At 47.9% G+C, this 24250-nt stretch overlaps 1 protein-coding gene across 2 annotated transcripts in view; it reads left to right on the plus strand.

Moving 5' to 3' along the window:
- The window catches only part of GRIA3 (glutamate ionotropic receptor AMPA type subunit 3), a gene marked incomplete at both ends in the record, with an annotated part of 156665 nt that extends 132833 nt beyond the window's left edge, over positions 1-23832 (plus strand). Inside the window, 3 exons of one of the 2 annotated variants that reach the window (XM_082323606.1) lie at positions 3413-3660; positions 4220-4334; positions 23587-23832. In XM_082323606.1, coding sequence (XP_082179732.1) covers positions 3413-3660; positions 4220-4334; positions 23587-23832 — 609 coding nt within the window. Of the gene's footprint in view, positions 1-3412; positions 3661-4219; positions 4335-21212; positions 21328-23586 lie in introns of both variants that reach the window. The other variant, XM_082323605.1, reaches the window with a different exon arrangement.
- Positions 23833-24250: the final 418 nt, after the last annotated feature.

Consider the following 24250-nt stretch of genomic DNA (forward strand, 5'->3'; position numbering starts at 1 on the left):
CTCATCACAAATCATTATTTTGGCCTCGTTTATGAGTTTAGGGGAAGGGCTGCAAAGAGCAGCACTCACCAAAGAGGATGCAGTGGCCAGAGCGCATCACCTCCCTGGTCCCCGCTCCCGGGACATCCCCGGGTCCTCACCCAGGCTCCCCCAGCCAGGCTCTGGCCGCCCCGAGACCAACACGTGCCCGATGCATTTTATTTTAACCTTTCCCAGTCAATACCTGCTGTGTTCATTTCTAGCTTGCCTTTGTATCTACTTCTACTAGATCAGACTGCTATACTCATTTAGTTAATTTGATGATAACAAGATATTACAAAAATCCCACTTGGCAGAAGCAGAGGTGGGCAGTGATCATACAGAAGTGTACTGATTTTTATTAACCACATCATCCAAAAGAGTTAAATGAAGGGAGCAAACTACAAAGCTTAGGCTATTTGTTAAAGTTGAAAAGAGATCCGGTTTTGAGTAGTGGAATTTGGTTTTTTGAAGCATGAATGATGATATTCACCCTTTGCCCTTGGAGCAGGGAACGTGCTTTGTTTGGACCGTTTGCAGCCCTGAGCGTGCTGTTGGCACGCATTAGATAACTGTTATTATTAACAATGCACAGATGTATTGGCAGTTGCTTTTAGGTAGTCAGGCCAGTTGGAAAGTGTATGAAAGAACTTACTAAAGACAGACATTCTGGTGTGAGTTAGAAGATGAAAAGGAGAAGAAATTCTGGTTTATCTGTGTAATTAAAGGCACACTCTGCAGAGGAAAACAAGCAGAAGCATACGTAGTGCATGCCCAATTTTTGAAGATTAACCACTTTAGCTTGCTGAGAGATAGAAAGACAAAGAGTAAAGCTATATTTTTACCTTCCTTTTGTCCCTTAGGTGCCCATTTGCAAATATAAATGGGCAGGTGCGTGTGTATTATTTACGTTAAAAGAAGATGAAGGTTGTAAGGACAAGCACCTTGAAACTGGGACGCGCCAGAATTGCCATTGCTCGGGCAGTCTCTCTGTTGGCCAGCCAGGCTGGGTCTGTTACCTTTCTGCGGGAGGGAGCTGCACAAGAAGAGCAGGCAGGTCGGCCGTGGGCAGTGCCGTGCCTTGGGCCGTGGCGTGCTCTGCCCGTGCTGCCTGCTCTGCCCGCTCTGCCCGCTCTGCCCCTTGCGCAGGTGCACGCCGCTGCCACGTGGGCTCTGCTGCCCGCAGGCACAAGGATGGTGGCAGCCGCTGACAGCCACCACCTCCCAGCACCTCTGGTAGCCCTGGTGTCCCCATGGCCACTCCAGCAGGTGCCTGGGAACAGTGCTGTGCCCTGGGCAGCTCCTGGCAGGGAAGGAGGTGTGAAAATGCCCACGTGCATCAAGGGGGTTGTTGGAAAAGCGGGAGACCCGAGTCGGTGTGCTCGGAGAGGGCACCTCAGGCAATCAGTGATAAAGCAGCTAGCAGCATGTTTTAGCTGCTGGCCCGTGGGTGCCTGACTGAGAGCCCCAGTGAGACGTCTCTCCTTGGCCAGGACCCACGGTCCCGCTGCCGGCTGGGGCTCGGAGCTGCCCCTGTCCAAACCCAACTGCGCAAGGCTGGCAGAGGCAGCGAGGCAGTGCCGTGCGGGGCCGGCGCAGGGCGGCGAGCACACGCTCCCCGCCAGAAGCTGGGCTGCCACGCTTCCCCCCGTGGCTTCAGAGCCTCTGTCCTCATCTCAGGTTATTCAGTGTTTGCTGTTGCAGGGGGAAGCCAGGCAAATCCCCTGATTCCTTCTTTTACCTGCGTAGGGACCATTTCAGGCCCATTTATATCCCCCTTCCTCCCACCGCTTCTTCATCCCTGATGCTGGACAAATGAAGCTGTACAGCCCGTCTTTAGCCAAGAAATGCTCTCAGTTGAAATGCCTCTTGCTTGTTTTTTGCATCCCACCACCCAGCCAGCTCCTAATGAAGCTGCACTGTATTGTTGTCTCTCTGATTTCCTATTGTCGATTGGGCTGATTTTAATTGGTTTGCATTTTCAGTTGTTTTTCAGCTCATCAGGAAGGATAGCTAAAATAAAATCTTGCCCTCCGTGCTCCTCTCCATCCGTCGTAGCAACACTAGCTGAGCATGTTAATCTGAAGAATGGTGAAGGCAGGGCTTAATCCCTGTGAAATGTTTGGAGGCTGGTTGTTAAGCATTACATTATTCAAACCACATTAAATTGTCCTGAATGAGGAGGAAACATGTCTCGATCATCAAGCTGATGGACATTAACAGTATTCTGCCACAAGTTTGTTAAATTTGAACTAGATTTAGCTACTGCCTGCCTCATTCCCATTCTGCAACGAAAGCTGTGGACAGGAAACTGGCAAGGAGTAGGAGGCATAAATTCGAGATACCCACAGCTTGGACCGAAAGCCTTATATAAATCCTTTTGATTTCTAGACTTTAGAGAAATATGGTTGGCATTACTGCCTTCTGTCGACCAAGCAGGAAAGTTTAACCGGTAGTCCTGGATACGAATGCTTAAGAGTCTGGAGGTGGCTTTAAGATCTGAGGGTGGTTTAAATGTTACTGGTGGGGAAGAGGGAGAAGGGGAAGTAACACATTTCTCGACATTTCCAGGTTTACAAAACCTGTATGCTGAGCTAGAGGCTGTTAGGATTGGCTCGGTCTCAAAATGAGGAAAAGAGGAAAAAAAATATATATACATGACATGGAAGCAGTTAACCAGCAATTTTTTCAGCTTATTGCTAATATTTGTGTTTGCTATCTTTTAGGAAAATGTGAAACTGAATTTTGAAAGTTTGACTATTGATTCATAAAGGATTTTGTAATTACTATTTGTATCCCATGCATGAGCATCACTATTAGAAGCCAGTAGAGCTCTCCTGCTCTCCTGTTTCATAGACCTGCCATCGCTGCTGTGAAAAGCGGGCTCCTGCCTTCCCTGCTCCATACTGGGAACTCGTAATAAGCAAGTGTCGGTGTTCCCTAGCTGCAAGTTAGCACAAAAACCAATGCTGAGGATTTGTGCGAAGAGGAGAGGCTTCTTGTGCATCTGTTGGCCATGATGGATGAGCTAGGATTTAGCATCCTCCCGCTGGTTCAGTAGCAGAGCTGCATGCAGGCGGATAAACCCACCGCAGAGCAGGAACCGAGGCGCTGGGATGGGCACGCGCCATTTCTCATTCTGACTGCCAGGCTGCCAATTACATGGCAATTAGTAGAATAAATGTCTGAGATACGTTTCCCCCTCCCCAATCATTTTATGGTTTGGTCATTGTTCAGGGGGCAATGTGTCTCTCTCCGAGCTACCTTGACTTTTTTGTTAGCCTTAATCAGTTACAGGGTGTTAATTATACCTCTAAGCCAACTAAGCCCAAGGAGCTCGGTGCTGTGCCCTTGCCAACATGGCTCTTCATTTCCCTCCTTTCGTCTCTCCCAGAGGTCAAAAATAGCCGTCTACGAGAAAATGTGGTCGTACATGAAGTCGGCCGAGCCCTCGGTGTTCACCAAAACGACGGCGGACGGGGTGGCGAGGGTGCGGAAGTCGAAGGGGAAGTTTGCGTTCCTGCTGGAGTCGACGATGAACGAGTACATCGAGCAGCGCAAGCCCTGCGACACCATGAAAGTTGGCGGCAACCTGGATTCCAAGGGCTATGGTGTAGCAACCCCCAAAGGCTCAGCATTAAGGTGGGTGGAATAATATAACAATATCCATGTTGTTATAGTATTCCACCTACCCTGATGTATTGTGTTGTCATTTTCTTTCTTGTGGATTTTGAGGTAACTTTAAAGTTTAAAATCTTCAATATTCCATGGAGTTAAATAAGACGGTAAATTATGGTTTCGTTTATTTAATGCATCCATTTTTTTAGTGTTCTCTTCGTGTTGTCCTTTCTGATTGTTTGTTGCTGTTTTAATTTTACAGTTCAATGGCTTTTTCAATTTAAATGGTAAAAGCCGAGTTAACCTGCCATATGTGACGAATGTTAACTGCATGATGTGGTGTTCTTGTTACTTTTTTTCTCAAAGACGATTTCCCCATCCCGCACACTTCAGTTTTGAGCAAATGTTATCCTCCATGCCACCTTCCAATATTTAACCCTGTATTTGCTGTACAGACATTTTGATAGCTCCACGTTCTGTGAAATTTTAGCCAATTTGTCCTCTTGTGCTCCTTTTTTTATACGTTACGATTTCCTAAGCATTTGTGCATTTTTTCTTACAAGTTATGTTTTATCGTTTCAAGAAATGCTGTTAACCTGGCAGTATTAAAACTGAATGAGCAAGGCCTCTTGGACAAATTGAAAAACAAATGGTGGTACGACAAAGGAGAGTGCGGCAGCGGGGGAGGTGACTCCAAGGTCAGCCTCAATGTCACCACAATCGGGTACCTTAGCAAAGAGTAATCGGCAAGGCTGTTATTTCACTTCTCAAGGAAAAAAAACAAAACCAAAACCAAAAAAGAATGCGGATTAAAACCATTTGAATAATTGTGGTGGGGGAAAAAATGCCATTCGCTTGCCCAGTAGCTCTTTCAAAGAAACGGTCTTATTTAATATTGTCAGCAGGCTTGGTCAAGCTTGGAAACCTTATTTAACTAACAGATAGAAAGTCCAGTATTGGTGGGACCTACGCAGAGCAAATCAGTACTTGTAACTGTACAAGGAACCAGTGATCACATCTGGCCGCCGTACTATTCCCTGAGGACAAGGCTTCGGTCCTTCTCCATGATTTAGCTGTGATGCAGAGTGGGTTTTGAGAGGCTTTTTTTGCCAGGATCAGCTGTGCCAGCACAGACCTGCAGGCGAGAGGGCTCCCTTCTCCTTCGCTCTTTTGGGGAGGGGTCAAGCAAACCAGTACGAGCACATGCTGCTTTACTGGCCTCAACTGGAGCCCCTGGGAAGAAGCCTGGTCTCTGGAGAAGAGCTGCCTGGGTGGGTCTGGAGCTCAGGGAAGGAAAGGGTGGCTGCTCATCTAATTGCAGCGTGGGGTCAAGAGATAAGAGTTAAGCAACGATCATAGCGAAGACACAATGTTACACAGAGATGGTAGCCACCTGTTAATGGTAAAACAATAGCAATAAGGGTAATGTGTGAGGAGCTAGAGCCTGCAATAGGTGAAGCTGAAACGAGATGTGTTGCTTGCAACAGGGAAGTATATTGACGCACTAAACTGGAAATGAATCTTAAGGAAAGAGGTTTTGGTAGTTTTGCCTCGAATATTCAAATGTCACCTTATGTACACCACTGACCAGTCTTCTGCACACACCTGTGCAGGAGCACTGCGTCTGTGTTTGCTGGGCTTTTGATACAGATGTGGATTAAAATCCTAGCTCCAGTGACAGCAGTGGCAAAGCTGTCACTGCCTTCTGCTGAGCTGAGGCTTCCCCCAGTCTTTCAGGCAGCCTGTACCACAGCGAGACTCTCGAAGGTGCTTTAATGAGCTTGTGCACTGCAAAAGTTAACTAGTGTGCTTTCATATTGCCAACCTCACCGTGTAAAACCGGCAATTTGTGCAGTCTTTAACCTGGTGAGAAGCTGTAGCTAGAGTAGGCTGGGTACTATTGGTCACCTTGGGTACAGGAATTGCCAAGAAAATTAATTTAAAATGCATTGTTATACTGAAAAGTACTGAGATTAATTTTCATAGTGACACTCTCCTACAGCTACTATAACCAGTTCCTTAGGGAACAATAACTCCTAATCTCTCTTACAAAAATGCTTCAGCTTTCATCCAAAATCAATAATAACAGTATTTTCAGTAAACTCCAGTTTCGGACAATTACAGCAAATTACTGCTGCATTCTATTAATGAGTTGCTTACAGTTGGCTACGTAGGAAATTGCTCAGCTGCTCACCTCTGGTGTTAGCGAAAGTGTAATAATAAAGGAAGGAAAAGCTCTCGAATTCAGGTTTGTTCAGTAACGGGAGGTCTGCAGTGCTCAGCAGCAGCCTGGAGATGAGTGCAACCTTTTTTATGCTTTTTAGCTCTGCTGCTCATCCTTCACGCAACATTTTTATGTAACATTATACTTGCCAGTATATTAAATGTTTAATATTCTCCTGGGATCCAGCACTGCATTGTCTAATGCTGCCTCCATGAAAAAAACCTCTTTGTACAAACCAGCTTCAATGAACTTCATTGCTTTGAGTTCATTGAATTAAACCCAGCCAACAAATGCTTACAGCCCGAAGGAAACTAAAAAGGATTTTAAAAATGGTCATAATTAGGGCAGGGCCATCCTTCTATTTTTGCTTGTGCTGAAAGACCTTTTACAAAGAGCGATCCCATCCGTTAGCAAGCCCTTGGCCCTGCTCAGTGAGTGTTAGGGGAGTGGAGTCAGGTGTGCTGTGATACCAGGGACAGGTATCCAGCGAAGAGGGAAGGGGAGCAAACACGATGATGCGTGTTTTGCTGTTTTAATCCGTAAATCACAAAGCGCTGTCTTTCTGCAGTTTGTCATAACATGCTGTGATGAAGGACTACTTGTTTGTTTGAGCTACAGACGTTGGCTCTCGGGGGCACGGCTTAGCCTGCAGAAGTCCCCAGGGAGGAGAACGTCGGTCAGAGAAGACCTCCCACAGAAGACTAAGCTAGGGGAGGCGGGGAAGGGGTTAGTTGTTGTTTGTAGAGATGTTGTAAATCAAAGGGCTTTTTTGTTACAAAGTGGTAGCATTTTGTAGGCACTGAATGCTGCAGGCTGCAATGCCGCAGCGTTGCAGCAGACAGGCAGATGCCTTCCCGGCAGCGCACACCCCTGTCATCGGCCACCAACGCCGAGCTCAGGCTGTGCCCCGGCCCCGTGGGAGCCCCGCTGCTCTCTCGGGGAAGGCGGGCACCGGTGCTGCCCTCCGGGCGCCACGGCCTTGACCGTCTCGCTGGCATCTCTCCTCCTCTCCATCCTCCCACCAGCAGCCTGAGTTGCCCTCATCATCTCATCCCATCTCTGCGGTTAATTGTTTATATGAACACGACTTCATTGATATAGCATTTCAGAGTCGCTTCAAAACTGTTCTTTTTTCCCCTTTTCCCCTAAAGGCGGTGGTAGCTGGGGGGAATCGGAGAGGATGGGGTGGTGAAGGTGCCGCAGGTGGAGATGCAGACCTCGCACCCCGTCACGCAGGGCGGCACGGGGACCATTACTCACTCGGGGCAGCTCTCTCTACCGGCGAAGCTGACAGACCACCTCTCTTAGCTTCACCAGTAAAGACCCAGGCTTGGGAAATCGCTGCCCCGAGTTTGTAATCAGCCACTTCCTACCTCCTGCCAACGAGTTGTGTGTAGCTGTGAGTCCTTGCAGACTGATAGTGCCATTTTCTTAAGCTGAATTCCTCTGTGCAATCTGATATTCTAGCTTGCGCTGAAAGCCAGAGGTAAGTATGCAGCCTGTTTGCTTGTGCCAGTGCCCATCGTTGTGCCGCAAAGGACCCAGTCACCCAGAAAATGCCCTCCCGTGCTCATCCTCCCTGCGGTTTAGCATGCAGCTCGCCTGCGCTTGGAGACGAAAGATTCTGAGTTGTGAGTTCACCTCTCGTTACCGTACCTTCATCACCGCTGGAAAATTAAACAGTGACTTCAAATTACACAAGGATTTCGAGTCTTACAGCGGGAAAAAGAAAAGGTATTCAAGTGCCTTTCTGCAAGTTTTTTAACCTGTTTGGTTACAGACTGTAAGGTTAGTCCTCTGAGCATGCCATGCTCCTGGGGTCCACTTGTAATTTAAGACTAAAGAGGTTGTGCTGTTCTAATGAGATTCTTTTTTAAAGGCCTCAGCTGACATATGTCTCATTTTCAGTGCTACCAGTATACACCAGTGCTGGTGCGAAGCAGAGGGTGCCAGTCTGCCCTGCAGTATCTTGGCTGTCGGTACTGCCCTGGCGAAGGGAGTTACCCATTTCGGTAGTGGTCCTTATTTAAGAAGTCCGAAGGGGAACGTGCTCCATCCATATGTAATTTGTCTGTGATGCATGTCAATACGTGTGGGCTGACTTGGCTGGTGCAGGCATTCTGGTACATGCGTCAAAATTTGTTCACTTAGCTCTCCTAAATGAGCGTGAATTTAGTTTCATCTGTTGGATTTGTGGCAAAATTATACCGTCTTCAGATTCCCTTATACATGTGAGCTGAGTTCTCAATCATGGGAGAATGCAAAATAGCAGTTATAAAAAACCCATATTCCAGGAAATATGTTACAGTGTATTACAAGTTTGGAAACTAATTATTTTGTTTATTACACAATCCTATCATCTCAGAGCTGAGTGATGGCTGAATAGGAATTTAACAAGGAATAGACAAAAGGGGATGCAGACGGTGGTAGCAGGCTGAGTGACTTAAGTGAAACTAATTATTCAGTTGCATAGGAACAATTTTCTGCTAAGATAAATTTCTATAGTTTCGCTGTTGATACATTTCTTGTATTCTTATACCTTCACGGTAACATTTAATGACAACCAACACAGAAGGAGATTGTCTGAATGCAGCATCTCGCCAACTTCACACGCCAAGATTCCTTGCTAATTATTTGACTTAATTTCTTTAATATATTCTTTTTTAGGCTGATATCTCTTTTGGAGTACATCTGTGAAATGACATGCGGTGTAATACTACTTCATTTTTCAGTTGTTTCTTTTTAATCGTAGGATTACTTTTCCGGCGTGCTAGTTGAGTTCTGCCCTCAGCCATGCTCCGTAAAGCATCACATTCCCAAGCCCTTCCGAACTGTGAGTGTGGCCATTAGCAGATGGGATTTGTTCCCCCATTTCTCTGTGCTATTTTGCTTTGATACATTTTCAGCACAGCCGTTAGCATTTGCAGCATAATTTTTTTTAAGTGGCGTATTTTTAGAAGAAATCTGTTATGCATTATTTTAGATGATACCTGACATCTAAAGAGCACGATTGCCAAACGTGTTCTGCTTTAAAGAGAGCATTTGGGGAAATGGCTATCTTAAAAAGATGCAGCACAATTTATCTGAGCAATTTGTTTGAAATTATGCTCATCAGCATGAATTTACTTGCCACCCATTCTAGTCCTGGGTTATGAGCTGGAAAAAGATAAAATGGCTGGTCAGAGCCAGTGATAGTAGCACAGAGCTAATTCATGCTCAAGAGCTAGGAAAGTAATATGAAATTACTGTGTTGTGCAAATTGGTGACAAAGCAAAATAATACTTTAAAAGGAAGACATCAGAATATTTGTTTAATTGACAGCTATTACTTCATAGCATATTAGGAAATAGTACTGGGTATGTTTTGTGCCAATAATGAAGTCTTAATGCTCTAGGAGTTCATCGGAGCATCTCGCTTAGAGCATTGCCAAGAAGGGCAGAGAGCCTGCTCTAGTTTGCAGAAATGTCTGTGCCGTCTTACAGATCGTTTGAGGGTATTTTCCTGGGAATATAACTAGCAGACTCAGAAGGAGAATTTGGGACGAGCAGGTTGCCCAGGCTGGGACGGAGCTGGTGGAGTCAGGGCTGGCATCTAAGAACTGGGAACCATTTTGTTTTGCCTGTATAACCTTCAGCATCGTGGGGACTAGCTTTGCTGCCTTGACGAAGCCAGACCTGAGCGTGCAAGGAAACGTGCTTGGGCAGCGTTAACCATGGCTGAGCCGGGCCTCGTGCAGTGACACTACATCCTGCCTTTATGGCCGCAAGAAATCTTAAAGACTTGTGACTCATGCACTCATTTCGATAATACCTGTGGTGCTTAACAGTTAATTTCCATTAATTGCTTGCGTGAGTCATTTATCCTGCTTTGTAAGCATCAGTATGGGAAAAGCCGAAGCAGAGCTCCTTGGGACTGGAAGAGGAAAAAGGAAAACCAGGAGCTCAAAGTGGGCTCCCAGCAGCAGGAGCAGGGCCCCTCCTTTGAACGCCTCCCTGGGGGTCAGGGCTTGGCTTTTTCCTCTTTAACGGTAACTGCTGTCAGTTAACATACGAAGGGAAAAGTAAATGCCTTTCTTCTTCTTCTTCAAAGTAATTTTAATGTTTCAGCATTGAGCTCAGGTGGATGCAGGCACTTGTGCTGCTCTGGTGGATTGCTCTGCGCTCCCTGGCACTGTAATCATGGGTCGGACACCTCTAGCTTTCTACACGCAACGTAGCTGTTCTTTGAATATCTTGTGTAGCCTTTGGACTAAGCAGCACCTACCTGCAGCCCCCTGAGGAGCCCAAGGGCAGGAGTCACAGAAGAAGCCGTCCCAAGAGGAAAACAAATCATAGAAGACGGGGGGAAAAATGGATGTGTCTAGAGGCAAAAGAAAGAGAAGGTGAGGGGATAGCCTGCACACAAGGTAAGTTGAGTCTCTTGCTCATATCCGTCCAGGTTAGAAAGGATCCAGGCAGCGACAGGAAAGATCCACTTTGCTGTTTCAGATGATGTAGGTTTGAGTGTGAGCTTTAAAGCTTTAAAGAGCGCAGTGACGTTAAGCATCTGCCCTCCCTTATTCTGCCTCCCTGTTGGGTTCTTTCTCCCACCCCCTCGCCACATCTCTACCTCAAGTCTCGGGCACTGCTGTAAATGAGCTCCAATGACTTGTTATGGCTTGCATTTCCTAATCCAATAGGCATGTATTATTGCATTAGCACTTGGCTATTATTGGCTACACTATTAAATCATGATCCTGTTAGTACAGAGTTTAATTTGTTTGAGCTACATTTATGAAACGTATAAATATACTTTCCTAGAGACGGTTGCTGCTGCCAAACACAGGCTGCAAACTCTCTGCAAAGAGCGGAGGAACTTGCAGTCTCAGCCGGTAACACATCTGACTCCATGCAGGGGTATTCAGAGTGTGTGTAGGTGTTACAATGGCATCGTGCATCTGTGTGTGTCTTCCACGTTGCAGCAAATACAGCATCAGTTAAAACAGCTGAATTTAAAATGCATACCTAGTTACTGCAAGGAAAAACCCCACAGATTCTACAAGGATACGGTGGTTGCTTCAACCTGCCTCTAAAAAAGAAAGGCAAGAAACCTTGAACTGACCAAAAGAGCACTATTTATGGAAAAACACAGTAACGAAGACTAGAAGAAAGTTCTGTTATGGAGAACTACTGCAGCTACTAAATACTCAGCAGTAACTAAAAAAACCCGTCCCCTGATAGATCATTTGCATAGCGTTCGAATGGCCATTGCAAAACCTGTGTTCAGCACCCTTTGCAAAGCCTCTCGTTTACAGGCATTTGCCATCCGAGCAGAACTGCCAGCCGGTGTGCCTGTGCAGGGGTCACCAGTGCCCTTGGAACAGAAGCTGTCCTCGCGGGCTGACACACCATGTCAGTACGGCAGGAGAAGCCACCGCCTGTCCCCATCTCCCACAGCTGCTGGCTCTGTTGCTGGCAATATCACAGCATAAACAAATTTTAAGAACTACTTTGTGTGCTGCTTCATAGATAAGATTTTTGTCATCTCATGACACCAGTCAGCACCAAAAGGCACAAAAGAGGCAAAATATACATTGACCTCCTGAAGGAGGGTCCCAGCCCAGCTGTCGGTGATGGCCGTGGCTGAGCCCGTGGCCCGCGCTGGCAGCCGGGGAGCTGCAGTCCCAGGGCGCTGCTCACGGGCACCCGGGGCACGTCTTGAGCAACGGGAACCGCTTCTGGCTCTGTTCCTATTGAGGAAAAACAACATTCCTCTTCTTCCTATTGAGGAAAAACAACGTCCTTCTGCCGGGGGATTTATTGCTGTGCCTGATGCCTCTGAGCACTATCCCAGCCATCAACATGCAGCGTATTTCTTAGGTGGCTGGGGGATATATGGGCCTTGAGGCGCCAAGTTTTAATCTTCTAATTTTGAAAGCTCTTTGTCTTTTCAAACTAGATGGCTTTCACTTTTATCCCTTCCTCTGCCCACCCATAAAGCATTTCAATCCCTCAAATGTTAAATCTTGTAGATGTGCAACTGCTGGTAACACAGGGCAGGGAAAAACTGGTGCAGGTATGAAATGGTAGCAAAGAGCAGCTGAGCGTTCATTCCTTAAAGAAGAAATGCCTGGTGCTTTTTCTGTGAATATTAAATGTCCAGTGTGAAATACAAAAGATCACTTTTTGAGACAGAAGGTAACAAATAGGAATAGTGAATGACCGTATTTCTTTATGCTCATGTTTTCAGGGCTCTGTTCACTCCTGCTTGAAGTACCGGGTAACTCGAGTCTTGGAACAGACATAGTGGGTTTTAATAATGAGCCCGTTTCCATCCAAAATCTTCCCCTCCCTCACACATGGATGCGTAGCAAAACATGAAGTTGTGGCATGGAGACATTGCTAAATTGGTAAATTATGACAGGCAGATAGATCTGATCTCGGAAAGAGCAGAGCACTTGGACAATGCATTCACCCGCAGGTTTTGTATCTAGTCTGAAGTTATTTCAGTAACAAGATCTGACAAAAAGTCCATTCAATAGTTACAGATCAGGCTGGGATTTATAGAGCTTGGGGGAATAAAGTGCCTTATTTGATTTAGATGGGTCTTTAACCTCAAGCAATGCCCTCTAGAGAATAATGCTGGATTTGGTATCTCTTCCTGGATTGTTTCTATCTTTATATTTTAATGATACCAAGATGGTTGTTAGTGAGATTTTTATGGTATCCTGTCAAATTAAGCAGAGTGCCTGGGCTTGATTTCTGCATTTGTCAGTGCCCTGTGCTGCCATGCGCTCGCGCGGGCCGGCTCGGGGATGTGTGGCTTTGCGGGGTTTCTCTGGAATGCTGGATGTGTGGGGCTGAAATCTCGGCACAAAGCAATGGTGCAGCTGTTCGGGGTCGTTCTCCCTGTCCCCTTCAGATATTTACCTCTCAGAGCATGCTAAAGGTGACACTTCCCACATGTCTGCAACAAGCTTCAGACTCTGCTTCCCCTGAAGTTAGTGGAGATTTGCCAGTGATACCAACAGAAACAATTAATTCAGTGTTTCAGTAGTTTTACCCTAGAGGATTTTAGGAAACGTTTTGAGTTAAGAACATGCTTGTTTCTTTGCACCTTAGTCCACTTCCCTTCCCTCTGACACTATGAGGGGGATTTTAGAAACCCAGACATTTGATGTCTAAACTCTTGGCTGTTACAACGTCGTTGGTTGGGTTGTGCTGCCGTCAGCAATCCCACGGATGCTGCAGCCAGCAAGGACAGCTTTCGTCATAAGAAACAAGAGAAAAATGCCTGCTGCAGAAGTGAGAGTGCTCTAAATATGTCGGATTCCTAAATTAAAGGGATTAGGTAAAAATAACAGGGATTAAAAATAAAACAAGTCAAAAAACACTTTACAGTGTACTAACCAAGACCTGGTACTACCATGGACTTTTGCCTCCTTCACGTCACTGGGATTTGGACGGGCGGGTGAAGAGCCCTTTGCAGGGGATGCAGCTCTTGGTCTGACTGCACGGCTCAGCAAGGGTCGCAGGCTGACTCGGAGGGAGGACATCACGCTTCATTAATCTTGCAGTCGTCAGAGGGCCACATTTGCCAGAAACCTCCTGTGGCTTTTTGTTGCTCTGATCCCACAAATCAGCAATAAACCTGGCCTAGCCAGATATGAGACCAGATTTACAGCTGTTCTGCGCCTCTGCGGTGTGACACAGCTGGAGCCCAGGGGTGCCTTGGCGCTGCGATTTTGCCTCCCCTGATGCACCCAAACGGCCAGTGCCAGGGTACGTGAAAACACAAACAGCTTTGCTGTAAATGCCGCATCCCTCGTGATGTGTGCCTGCATTTCCACAGCACTTCTCCAACCAGAGTTATTTGGCATCTGATGGTGTACTGGTGGGAAAAAAATGAAAAAGGGCATGTTAGCGGCCACACAGGATTTCACATTGTGGCAGATGCGGTATTAAGCACAGCAGGAACTCGTGTCTTTGGCCTTCTAGCCAGACCTGTTTGCAATGGACAGGGCTCCAGTTGGCCACGTTTACCATATGTTTGGAGCCAGCATCCATCTGCCTTGTGAGGGGGATCCCCATTGCCACTGGCCTTCAGTTTCTCAGCTTCGTCACTGAGCGAGCTCTCTGTCCCTGGGCGAGATGGCACACCTCCCTCCCCGGTGCCGCTGGGGATGCAGACGTCCTGCACTGCAGAAGCCACCGAGCCCTCCTGTGTGGGGACAGCTCATAAGAGCAGTGGAGCTGCGGTGGTCGGAGCTCTTCCCCAGCGGTTGGCATCCTCCTCGGGCAGCCGGGCGGCCGGGCATCCCGCCCCAGGCATGAGTGGAGAAAGTACATTTCCAAGACCAGAGAGAAGCTCTAGCTGTTGATGTTATTCTGGTCTTCCTTCAAGCTCATGGGTGATTTCTTCACCCTCTACCCCCAAAAAAGCTACATTTGGACTGTCAAGATGCTGCAAGCAACAGTGCTGAGAAAATACCCTGTGCACCAAATATTCTACGGAACATCAGAAACTGGCTGATGATGGGTGGAGGAACACCTGCAGTTTGTGGCCTGTAAAACCCAGGTGGCCAAAGGTGCCAGGTCAGCCCTCGGGCAGCCCCATTGCCTGGGAGATTCACTGCAACCCATGCACTGCCCACCCCGTCCTGCACAACTCCGAGGAAGCCTTTTAATTAGTGCTTCGAAGAGCCTTTACTTGTTGCACCTTTTCTTTGCAGCTCCCTTTTCTGAAAGATTGCATCTAAAAATTCTAAATTAATTCTCAGCAATGGTTCATCTGGTTTGAGGGAACAGTGTGCTGTCTGCCGCATTCATTTGCTCTCCTTGGCAATGATGATTTTTGGGTATAACATTTATATTACATCCATTAGAGCATAGAATGGGATGTGAATTATCCGACGCTGTTCCAATCACCACTTAAATCTTTATTGATTGCAAGTAATAAACATAACTACGGTGTTGCTGAGACTTTATGCCACTCAAACACCGGTTACACACAGCCGACGAAAGTCCATGGATTATCGAGTGAGATTTTCGAGTCCCAAAGTGACTTTTGCTCCTAAATCTCACCTGTAGTTGTCCCCGGCTCTTCTCTGTATCGCCTGCTGCGACTTGTGAGGAGCAACCCGAACACTGGGCTACAGAGCCACTAGCAACAGTACATCCCATCGCTCGTTCCTTGAAAATGGCCCTTTCCTGGCAAGATCGGGATGTTCTTTTCCTAAATTAACAGCACTTTTCCAAGAAGCTGCTCAGACTCTTCTGCACAGTCCAAGTTCGTTCAGGGAAGGGTCCTGTTTGCAGCACCGGCATGTAAACACGATGGCCAGTAACTGGAATCAGATTGCCAAAAGAGCAACCTGGCAGCTTTTGCAGTTGTATGTGGGACTTCGGCCTGCTGGGTCTCTTTCTTAAGCCAGTAGAAGCTAGAGTGATGGCACTAGGTAAAAATATCTCTTTTCAGGTTATCTACTTTATGTAGGTGCAGGTGAAATCATGAAAATGAACCTAAAAGGTCATTAATCAAATTAAAAACCTGTTATGATTTAAAATTTGAGAGGGGCAGAAGTTCTACCTTCTCCCATTTGGGACTGATAAAGAACTATTTCTTTGATGATTAATTTACTTTTCTTCTACTTGAAATTCATTCTGGCCAGAAAGAAAGTTCATAATGCCACCAGTTTTCTCAACGGAGATAAAAATTACTGCAACTAACCTGAAACCGGTGCTGTGGTGAGAGGAGGTGGGGCAAGAAGTCCCTCAAAGACAGGGTGAGGGTGTCTCGAAGAGAAGTAAGAAGAGAGAGCAGATGGGTTCTGCGTCGTCGTGTTCCCTTTTCCATGTGAATGGTGTGGATGGATGAAGATAATAATGAAATAGAAACATAATAGATGCTCTACGAAGAGCATATAGCAGCTCTTTCTTCTGAGGGATGATCTCATGCGTCAGCGTGGGGAACATACTCAGCCTGGAAGCAATGCTTGCTTTTATGCAAGATCACCTTCATGACAAGGAGTGCTGTAGCGGTTCCTGAATTTGGAGGGAGAGATGGCCAGGATTTTTAAACTGAACCCGAAGCTTTGGGGACCTAGTTCAGGGGTGAGATTTTAATGAGTCAGTGCACATCGTTTTTCAAAAATCAGTTTGTCAGCATCGTCCTGTCACCTGGGGCCACCCAGGGGGTGCAGCAGGACTTTTGGGGCTGGTGTCCCGAGCCAAGAGGGGCTGAAACAAGCAGGGAGGAGGCCGCAGGGCCACAAGGCAAAGGGATAGAGGAGGTCCCCTTTGAGATGGTGCCACATTGCATTTGGAAAAAAGACTGGCACCACTTGTTTTCTAGCAGTAACTGATGGCTGAAGAGGGGAAGGTAATGCTGCCAGCACCCGAGCGGGGTTTTCTAACAGGGGAGCAGAGAAACCAAACTGCTGAAACAACAGTAAAACCCATCTCTGTCCCACGTGTAAAATCATATTTGCAGCAGACTCTGATAGTGAAGCCTGTGAGAATAGATGGGCACCAATCTTAACACTATGCCTCTTAAATAAGTCAACCATAGCAAATGGCTTAATTTGCCATTGGGGGCAATACTACTCAGTATGAGGCACCTGGTAGTGTTTCTCTAGACTTAACTCTTGCCATCATTTGTAGACGTCAGCAAAAAAAGTCTTAGCAGGGTTTGGTAAAGCTGCCCAACAGATCCAGCCTCATGGGGTTAAGCCTGGATCAGCCAAGCCTGCCTCATCTGGATGAAAAGCACAGGCAAGCAAACAAAAAAAATCTTTCTGTTATGGTGAGGAAGAAAAACACTGCAAGTTTCTGCCCAAGAATACCATCTTATGACATCTGAAACACTGACATCCCGATCCTAATTGCCTCAGCTTGTTTTCTTGGGCGTACAGAGCACAACAAGAGAGCACAAGCTCTCAAACCTCTGAACATTTTACTTTGATAAAGGCAACCAAACTACTAGAGAGCTGGGCTGGAAACCACACGGGGGGAGATGAAAAAGAATCCTGTCATAAATTAAAGGCAGAGGAAAAACAGCTGAAGCCAGCTGGGAAAGGGCCGAGGACCTCATAGGATCTCCTGTACAGCCCAACAACAGCAACCTAATTAAAAAATAGGCTGGAAAGCACAAAATCATCCCAGGAAAAAGATGAGGAAATTGAAGTCTTTTGAGAGAGAGACCCAGAAAGTGAGCAAATGATCCTCTGAGCCATTTTCGGGGTGGCATAGGTGGCTGGGGGGGGCAGGTGGGCGGCTGGGACACAGCCTTCCCGTGGGACCCGGGCAAGTCATTCAGTCTCTCTGTTCCTCGGCCTCTAAGGGAATTAAAAAAAAATCTCCCCCTCAAACAAACAGGGCCGGGCAAGCTACGAAAAATCCTCTTCCTACAGCCAACGCCCCTTGCTCCCAGAAGAGCCCTACGCTTCCTTCTGTGATAGCAAACAAAACAGTTTGCAATTTGGTAGCCTTCGACCTGCCGGCGTGGGCAGGGTGCTGGCGCTGCCCGAGGGCCTTTTTTGGGACAGGCTGAGTTGCAAGCCGAGGCGTGGTACGGAGGATTCGCATTCAATGTGCACTGCTGAGCACTCAGCGAGAGAAATACCACGATCCAGACGTGCCCTTCTGCACCTCCATCAGGATGTTGGCCAAAGCCATGCCTGACTGACTATTAAATTGAACAAGGCTAGACAGCTACTCAGAGACAAGCACTCGGAAAATGTACCAGCAGCCAGGCTCACTTTTCAATGTATTTACTTAACTTGGGAATTTGGGGGCTGAGCAGTCCGTCCCGCACCAGCTCACATTGCGGGTGAAGCGCTGGACCGGGGCTGCAGAGGCGTCGCGCCTGCTCCCACCATCGGGTCGCTCAGATCCTGCTGCGCGGGGGAGCAGCTCGTGCATTAAGAGGTCTCGGGATTAATTTCCTGGAAGCAGACAAAATTGTTCCTTAGGACTTTGATCAAACAAGCTGCATTTCATGCTTCATCTGTGAAGCACAAATTAGTGCCTTTTCTAGCACATTGAGAGGGCTTCTTTGCTCAGGTACGCGCTGTTCATCCTGGTGCCCCGGCCAGCAAAATAGCGGAGCCGAGGGAGGCCGGGAGCTCGCTCAGGCAAACGTCCAGGTCACCTGCATGCTGGGAAGATGGGATGGGCTAAGGCAGGGGAGCTTCATGTCAGACTTTCCTCCCCCACTCCCTCCTTACCCATCTCATACCAGCCGCCCGCGGTCAGCCCCCATGCCAGGCAGGATGGCTGACAGCCCCCAGCACAGGAGCACCCCGGCACGGTGACGGCTCCGCCGGCAAAGGGTCGGTGGGTCTGAAGCATGCAGCGGCTCCTCGGCGCTTGTCTGCGTGTCCCGCTCTGCTCCTCGTGCCAAGACAGACGGACGGAGCAAATTGCCTCTTTCCTACCTGGGCTGAGGTATTGCAGTACCTCACCTGACAAATAGGGCCATGACAAACTGTAGTGAAAACCCCAGTTTAGGCAAATTCCCATCTGTTTAGTTAAGATAATTTTGGTTTACTACTTTTTTTTTTTTTTTTGGCAGTTACGTGTGTGCAATTAACTGCAATCTTGGCTTTAAAAAAAAAATAAAGCACCCTAATTAGCATGTTAAGCCTCCTCATTTCCCAATACTGTATGATGTTGTGAAAGCTAATCTATAATGTATTGGATGTTATGCAAATTCTCTGTACTCCATATGGGGTTTATAAAGGCATGCAAATTAAAAATAGTGTTTGGAATAGGACTGGGGGGAGGGGAAAATTTGCACAATAAAATATGCGGATAGGAGAAAAGGTGTTTATAACCTTCTCCCTATTATTTGTGTATTCTCAGCTGCACAATGCTTTTCAAAGCGGAGAGATGTATTGCATAAAATCTCTCCAAGTTGGACAGTTTTTAAATGAAATTTAAAATGAGAGCACTGTTCTCTAAGCAATAATCCTCACCACTCTTTCTGCTGGGGCTTGTAATGGGTAGGTAAAAGCACTCAGCTTTCACTGACTTGCATTGCAATCATGCACAGCGTCTTGTCGCGTATTTGCCCAAGTGTCACCGGGGGCCTTGTCACAACACAGCTGCCCAGGAGGGTCCACGGGGGTGGCTTGGCCAGGGCCTGGCCGGTCCCCATCGGCATCAACTGGCAGGGCGGGTACATTACCTGCGGCACCAGGGCGTTTGCAGTGTCTGTGGAGCGTGCTTTGATCCCGTTGATATTTTATAGCCCTGCGTATAGGTGGATGCACAGGTAGCTGCGATACAGCTGGCGTTTTACGATGCTGCCGGCTCCTGGTGCAGGGGCTCCATGCCTGCTGCCAGAGCCGAGCCAGCAAACACGTTCTGTCTCGTGCGGCTTGTCACCGCCGCCCGTCGGCTGTGTCCGGCTGAGTGCATACAGCCTTCCCTGATTGATACTTAATTAGATTACAGCTGCTGCTTAAAAATAGCCATTTTACAAAAATAAAATCTTGGCTGGTGTCAAACCGAGCCCTGTGCAGACCAGGAGGAGTGGTGCTGCCTCTGCCTGGCCAGCCGGGAAGCTCTGCCAGCGCAGGCAGTGCCAGCATCGCTGCCGCTGGGACCAGGGACCAGCGGTTCTCCCCACCTTGATGCCTTTTCCCTGCTTTTGCCCTCCCTGCTGGCCTCAGTAGTGCCACGCTGGATCACGTTGGTGCAGCCCTTGGGGCATTCAGCTCAGGAGCTCTTGAACATGCTCATTTTTCTCATCGTACCCCACGACCTGCCTGGGCTCGGCCGAGCGGAGCCTGTGGGCTGCCACCCTCCAGGGTGGCATCTCATGCCCGCTCTCCTCCTGAAGGGCACGTAGCACCTCCAAGGGCAGCACTTTCCATCATCAGCCGCCGACAGGTCTCACCGCCATCTCAGAGGCAGCTTCTTGGCACATGAGGGAACAGGGCTTTTCTTCACCAGTTGCTGCTTCCAGTATCTACCGGCCCCAGGCGTGGCAGGGCTCAGCCGCTCCAGCTGCTCGAAGGCTGTGAGCCCTCCCAGCCTGGGGACATTTCCCTAAATGCCGCCATGTAATTAAGGTGTTTTGTATAGGTTGTGCTGCTCTTTCTCTTGAGTCTCTTCCACTCTGCAGAGTCACGCACTGTGGGCAGGAGTGGGAGAGAGGCAGGGAGCAGCGAGAGCGAGCAGTGAGGCTGGTGCCGGGGCAGACGTGGGCTGAGCTCCTGCGTCTCCTCCGCTGACCGCAGGCATGGATGGCCCCACAGTGGGGCATGTTGGACGGCAGCTGTGTGTGTGTCTGCCTGGTGTTACCCCACGCAAAGTGGCACAGCATCGTCGAGGATACAGACTAAGGACCCATCCCTTTCCTCCCCACCGGCTGCCCTGCACGGCCATGGAGCAGGGATCAAAGCTGTTCAAGCAGGAGCAGGAACTGAAGATGTCCCTAACACAGGGAGCCTGTCTCATGAAAACGGGCAGGAAAAACCCCAAGACATCACACAAGGAGGAAATGGAAATTACAAAACCCAACTGAGGGCTCCTCAGGCGCTGCTTTCCCACAGGGAAGGGACGAGTGAGCTCAGGTCCCCTGGGCTTGCAGGCTCTTGGCAGCATCACAGTCAGCAGCTCCCTTCATCCTGCCAGAATTTCCCACCCTGGGCCCTTTCAGCCGGCATTTCCATGTTCACTCATTTGTTTCATAAAGGTCTGCATTTGCTTATTTTCTGCTGCAGTTCCCTGGAGCAGTGGAGTTCAGGATGCAGCAGCTCCAGGGGAGAGCAGCCACCCGCGTGGTGCCTCCGAGCGCGGCCCCTGCAGCGGCAACTGCAGGGGCTGGAGAACCCACCACCGGCAGGGAAAGAGCCGTGATGGCTGGCAAAACCTCCCTCCGTGACACCCACCCTGGGGTTTTTTGCTTTGCAGACGTGCGCGCACACAGCCCCGCCGGGTGCGAGGGGCTGCCCGGGGGCTGGGAGCCACAGGCGCTGTTTTACCGTAAGAAGCCACAGTTGCTCGTTGGTGGGGCTTGCTGTCTGTTAGTGCAATACGAGGGGTCCTGCTAGATCAAACCCACCATAATCCATAAAGCTACTGTGAGTGCCTGTGATTGCACCAAACTGGGAAATTGGACTTGCTTTGTTTCTGCTGCCTTCATTTAACAGTGAGTGCCGATTACTCAAAGCGATATGGGCAGGACCTGGTAATATAGCGTTGCTCTAGCATTAACTTAAGGGGATGATCCAGTTGCCTGCAGTGTAAATACTTTGTGGCCAGGAACCCTGCTTTATCGCTTTGTATAGTTTTAAAGTAGTTTAAAGATTGAATAACATAAAATAACATAATATAATGTTATTTATGTTATTTCCCACGTGAAGAACTCCTGTAAACCTTGCAGTATTGAAACTCAGTGAACAAGGCATCTTAGACAAGCTGAAAAACAAATGGTGGTACGATAAGGGTGAATGTGGAGCCAAGGACTCCGGAAGTAAGGTCAGTCGCTGAAGGTCTTTTCGTACTGATTAGCAATCACATTTTGACCCACTGTTTGTTTATACAAAGAATGACTTTCAAAAGTTGATATTTACATTTTGAAGGTTGAAAGAAAAGAATAGAAAAAATAATTAAGTCTCTGAACGTGACAGCGTTTTTCTTTTATGCAGTAACAGGCTGTAGTTGTAAGTATGTTTTACTATTTAGTATTTTGCTAGAAAAACATGGAAAGAGAAGCCCCCAAAGCCTCCCAAGCTGGTATCTTCATTTAAATGAAGAGTCAATCTGTATTATCCAGGCCAGCATCTTTTCTTATTTTTTAGTTTTATTGAAAAAACACATTTTTGTTTCAAAATTGTGACTTAGATTCTCTACATGTCAGTTTGGGAAACAGTCACGCGCTTGCTAAGGGTGGACGATTTCAGGACAGACCCATGATAACGAAAAAACACCCTTCCTGCCCTACTTCCCAATTCCATTTGAAATTGGTTTGATTAAAAAAAAAAAAAAATCTAGAACTACTATTGGTAACTCATTACATAAATATTGTATATTCTGCTTTGAACCATTTTGCTGCTGTCCTGCCCTGTCCCATCCCAGCCCTGCTGCAAGGGCGGCCAGCCTCCAGCAGCTCCGGGGGCAGGACCGCTGTAGCCCCAGTGGGGATCCCACCCCCGAGGCGGCAGGAGGATCAGCCCCGTAGCTGCACACTGAAATTGTAGGTAATATTTATTGACACCGTTCAGTTAAAAGAAAACACAAAGGATATATTTTTTTTCATGCTTATAGAGGCATTGAGGAGAAAAACACTGTAGCAGTGCTGGGCTTGTTGGAGTAAAGGACATTTTCAAAGGCATCAAGGGGAGGAGAAATCCAGCTCCAGCTGAAATCAGTCGCAGTTGAGTGCCTAACTCCCCTGGTGCCTTTGGAAGTGCTCTCTATAATCATTCAAACAGAAAACTATAATTTTGGAAGCACCCTCTCAGTGTCAGAGGACAATTTCAAGTTCCATCGAAGCCAATAATAAAAATTCATTGGTTTCAGCTGGACTGGAAGTTGCTTAGGGCACAACCCTGTAGCTGTTGTATGAGATAAGATTTGGGATCATGGGACATCTGCATGCACAGCAGCTGCAGAAGGAAACCGCAACTGAAAAGAGGTGTAAATGAGTAGTATCTTTAGTTTAAATAGCAAGCTGTTTGCTGCAACTGCATCTATCCAAACTGCCTGTGAAACGCAGAGACACCTGCAAGGTAGACCAGGTTTTATTCTGACTATATGAAAGTTTTGCTGTCCCTGGAGATACTCATAAACCGAGCTCCGTCAGCAAGTGTCTTCCCTGGGCACAGCCCCTTGCTGCAGGTTGCTCTGGCATCTGCCCATCCGGCTGGGCTGGCATGGGCCAGCATGGGCCAGTGTGGGCCAGCATGGGCCAGCGTGGGCCGGCGTGGGGCAGCCGCCAGCCGGGGCCCTGCCTGCCAGCATCGATTCCCGCACACAGCCAGCCGGCCCACGCAGCAGCAGCAAAAGGGTTGCAGCTCTGTTTAATCTGATTACAGAATCCATGTTTTAAAAATGCAAGCCTTCTCCCCCATCTGACATGTATTGAAGGAAGGTAAACCCTGGCCAGCATTTTTTGTGTTACAATGACCGGTTTTATTCAGTAACTCGCTCTCCCTCGGTCACCGAAGGTGCTAGTTTAGCTCAGGGCTCTGCTGCTTGACCTTAAAGTAACTGACCATCTTCCTAGGGTGTTTTTTTTTCCTAACCGCTGAAAAAAAAGGTAGATAAGTTTAGCAGCATCTCAATAATTTTATCTGCATTCACCAAAACCAAGTGTGTAGTGGTTTGGGTTTTTCTTTTTCTAGTTTTATAATGGCCTTCTGTAAAACCTGCTGTTTTACGCAGCCACTGCTTTCCCCGTCAGAGCTTTCCCAAGGTGCCTTTGCCACCGGAGATGCTCGGCCGTAGACAGGTTTGCTCTGGGACGCCGAAGGCCCGGGGAAGTCAGCGGCCAAAAACAATCTCATCGCCTCGGAGTCGGCCAGGGTTTCGCCCGCCAAAGGGTGGGAGACAGAGCAGTCACTGCTGCGCAGCCCCGGGCTGCCGGGGACGGGGGGGACAGCACTGATCGGCCAGCGGGACACTAAACGCCATGAGTGTAGTTACTCCAGCTAGGACTAAGTGCAAAGTAGCCTGTTGTCTGTCTGTCTGTCTGCTCCTCACAGCAAAACTAACGGTGTGGCTCGTTTCTCTTAGGACAAGACGAGCGCTCTGAGCCTGAGCAATGTTGCCGGGGTTTTCTATATCCTTGTGGGAGGCCTTGGGCTGGCCATGATGGTGGCATTGATCGAGTTCTGCTACAAGTCTCGGGCCGAGTCCAAGCGAATGAAACTCACCAAGAACACGCAGAACTTCAAACCTGCGCCCGCCACCAACACCCAGAATTACGCTACGTACAGAGAAGGCTACAACGTGTACGGCACAGAAAGTGTGAAAATCTAGGGGTACGGCTACGGGCCGGGAACTAAAACCCTCTGGGGTTTCTTGCTTGCTTTTTTTTTTTTTAAGCTGTGTGTGATATTTTGTTGTGTGCATCAGCGGACTGCTGCGAAAGGGCTTTGGAAACATCGTCTGGTGGCAGTCTCGGAGTATCAGTGATTTAAATTTCTTCCCTGAACAGAAGTAAGCTTGGTACCATCCTGTATTACAAACAGTGATAGCTGGCTTCATGCTGAAGTGAGGAGCTCCTCTCTCCAGCATTGTGCTAGTTCAGTACATGTAGAAGTATCTTGTTAATTGCTTTAAAAATTCCTGTAATCAGAATTTGCATCTCTCTTGCTAGTGACCTCTTCCCCTTTATTTTTTAAGCTGTAATCAGGTCAGGTAAGTGCTTTTAGGAAGTTTCAAAGAAATCTACAAT

Source organism: Platalea leucorodia (genome assembly GCF_965183815.1).
Source record: "Platalea leucorodia genome assembly, chromosome: 10".
Lineage (NCBI taxonomy): Eukaryota > Metazoa > Chordata > Aves > Pelecaniformes > Threskiornithidae > Platalea > Platalea leucorodia.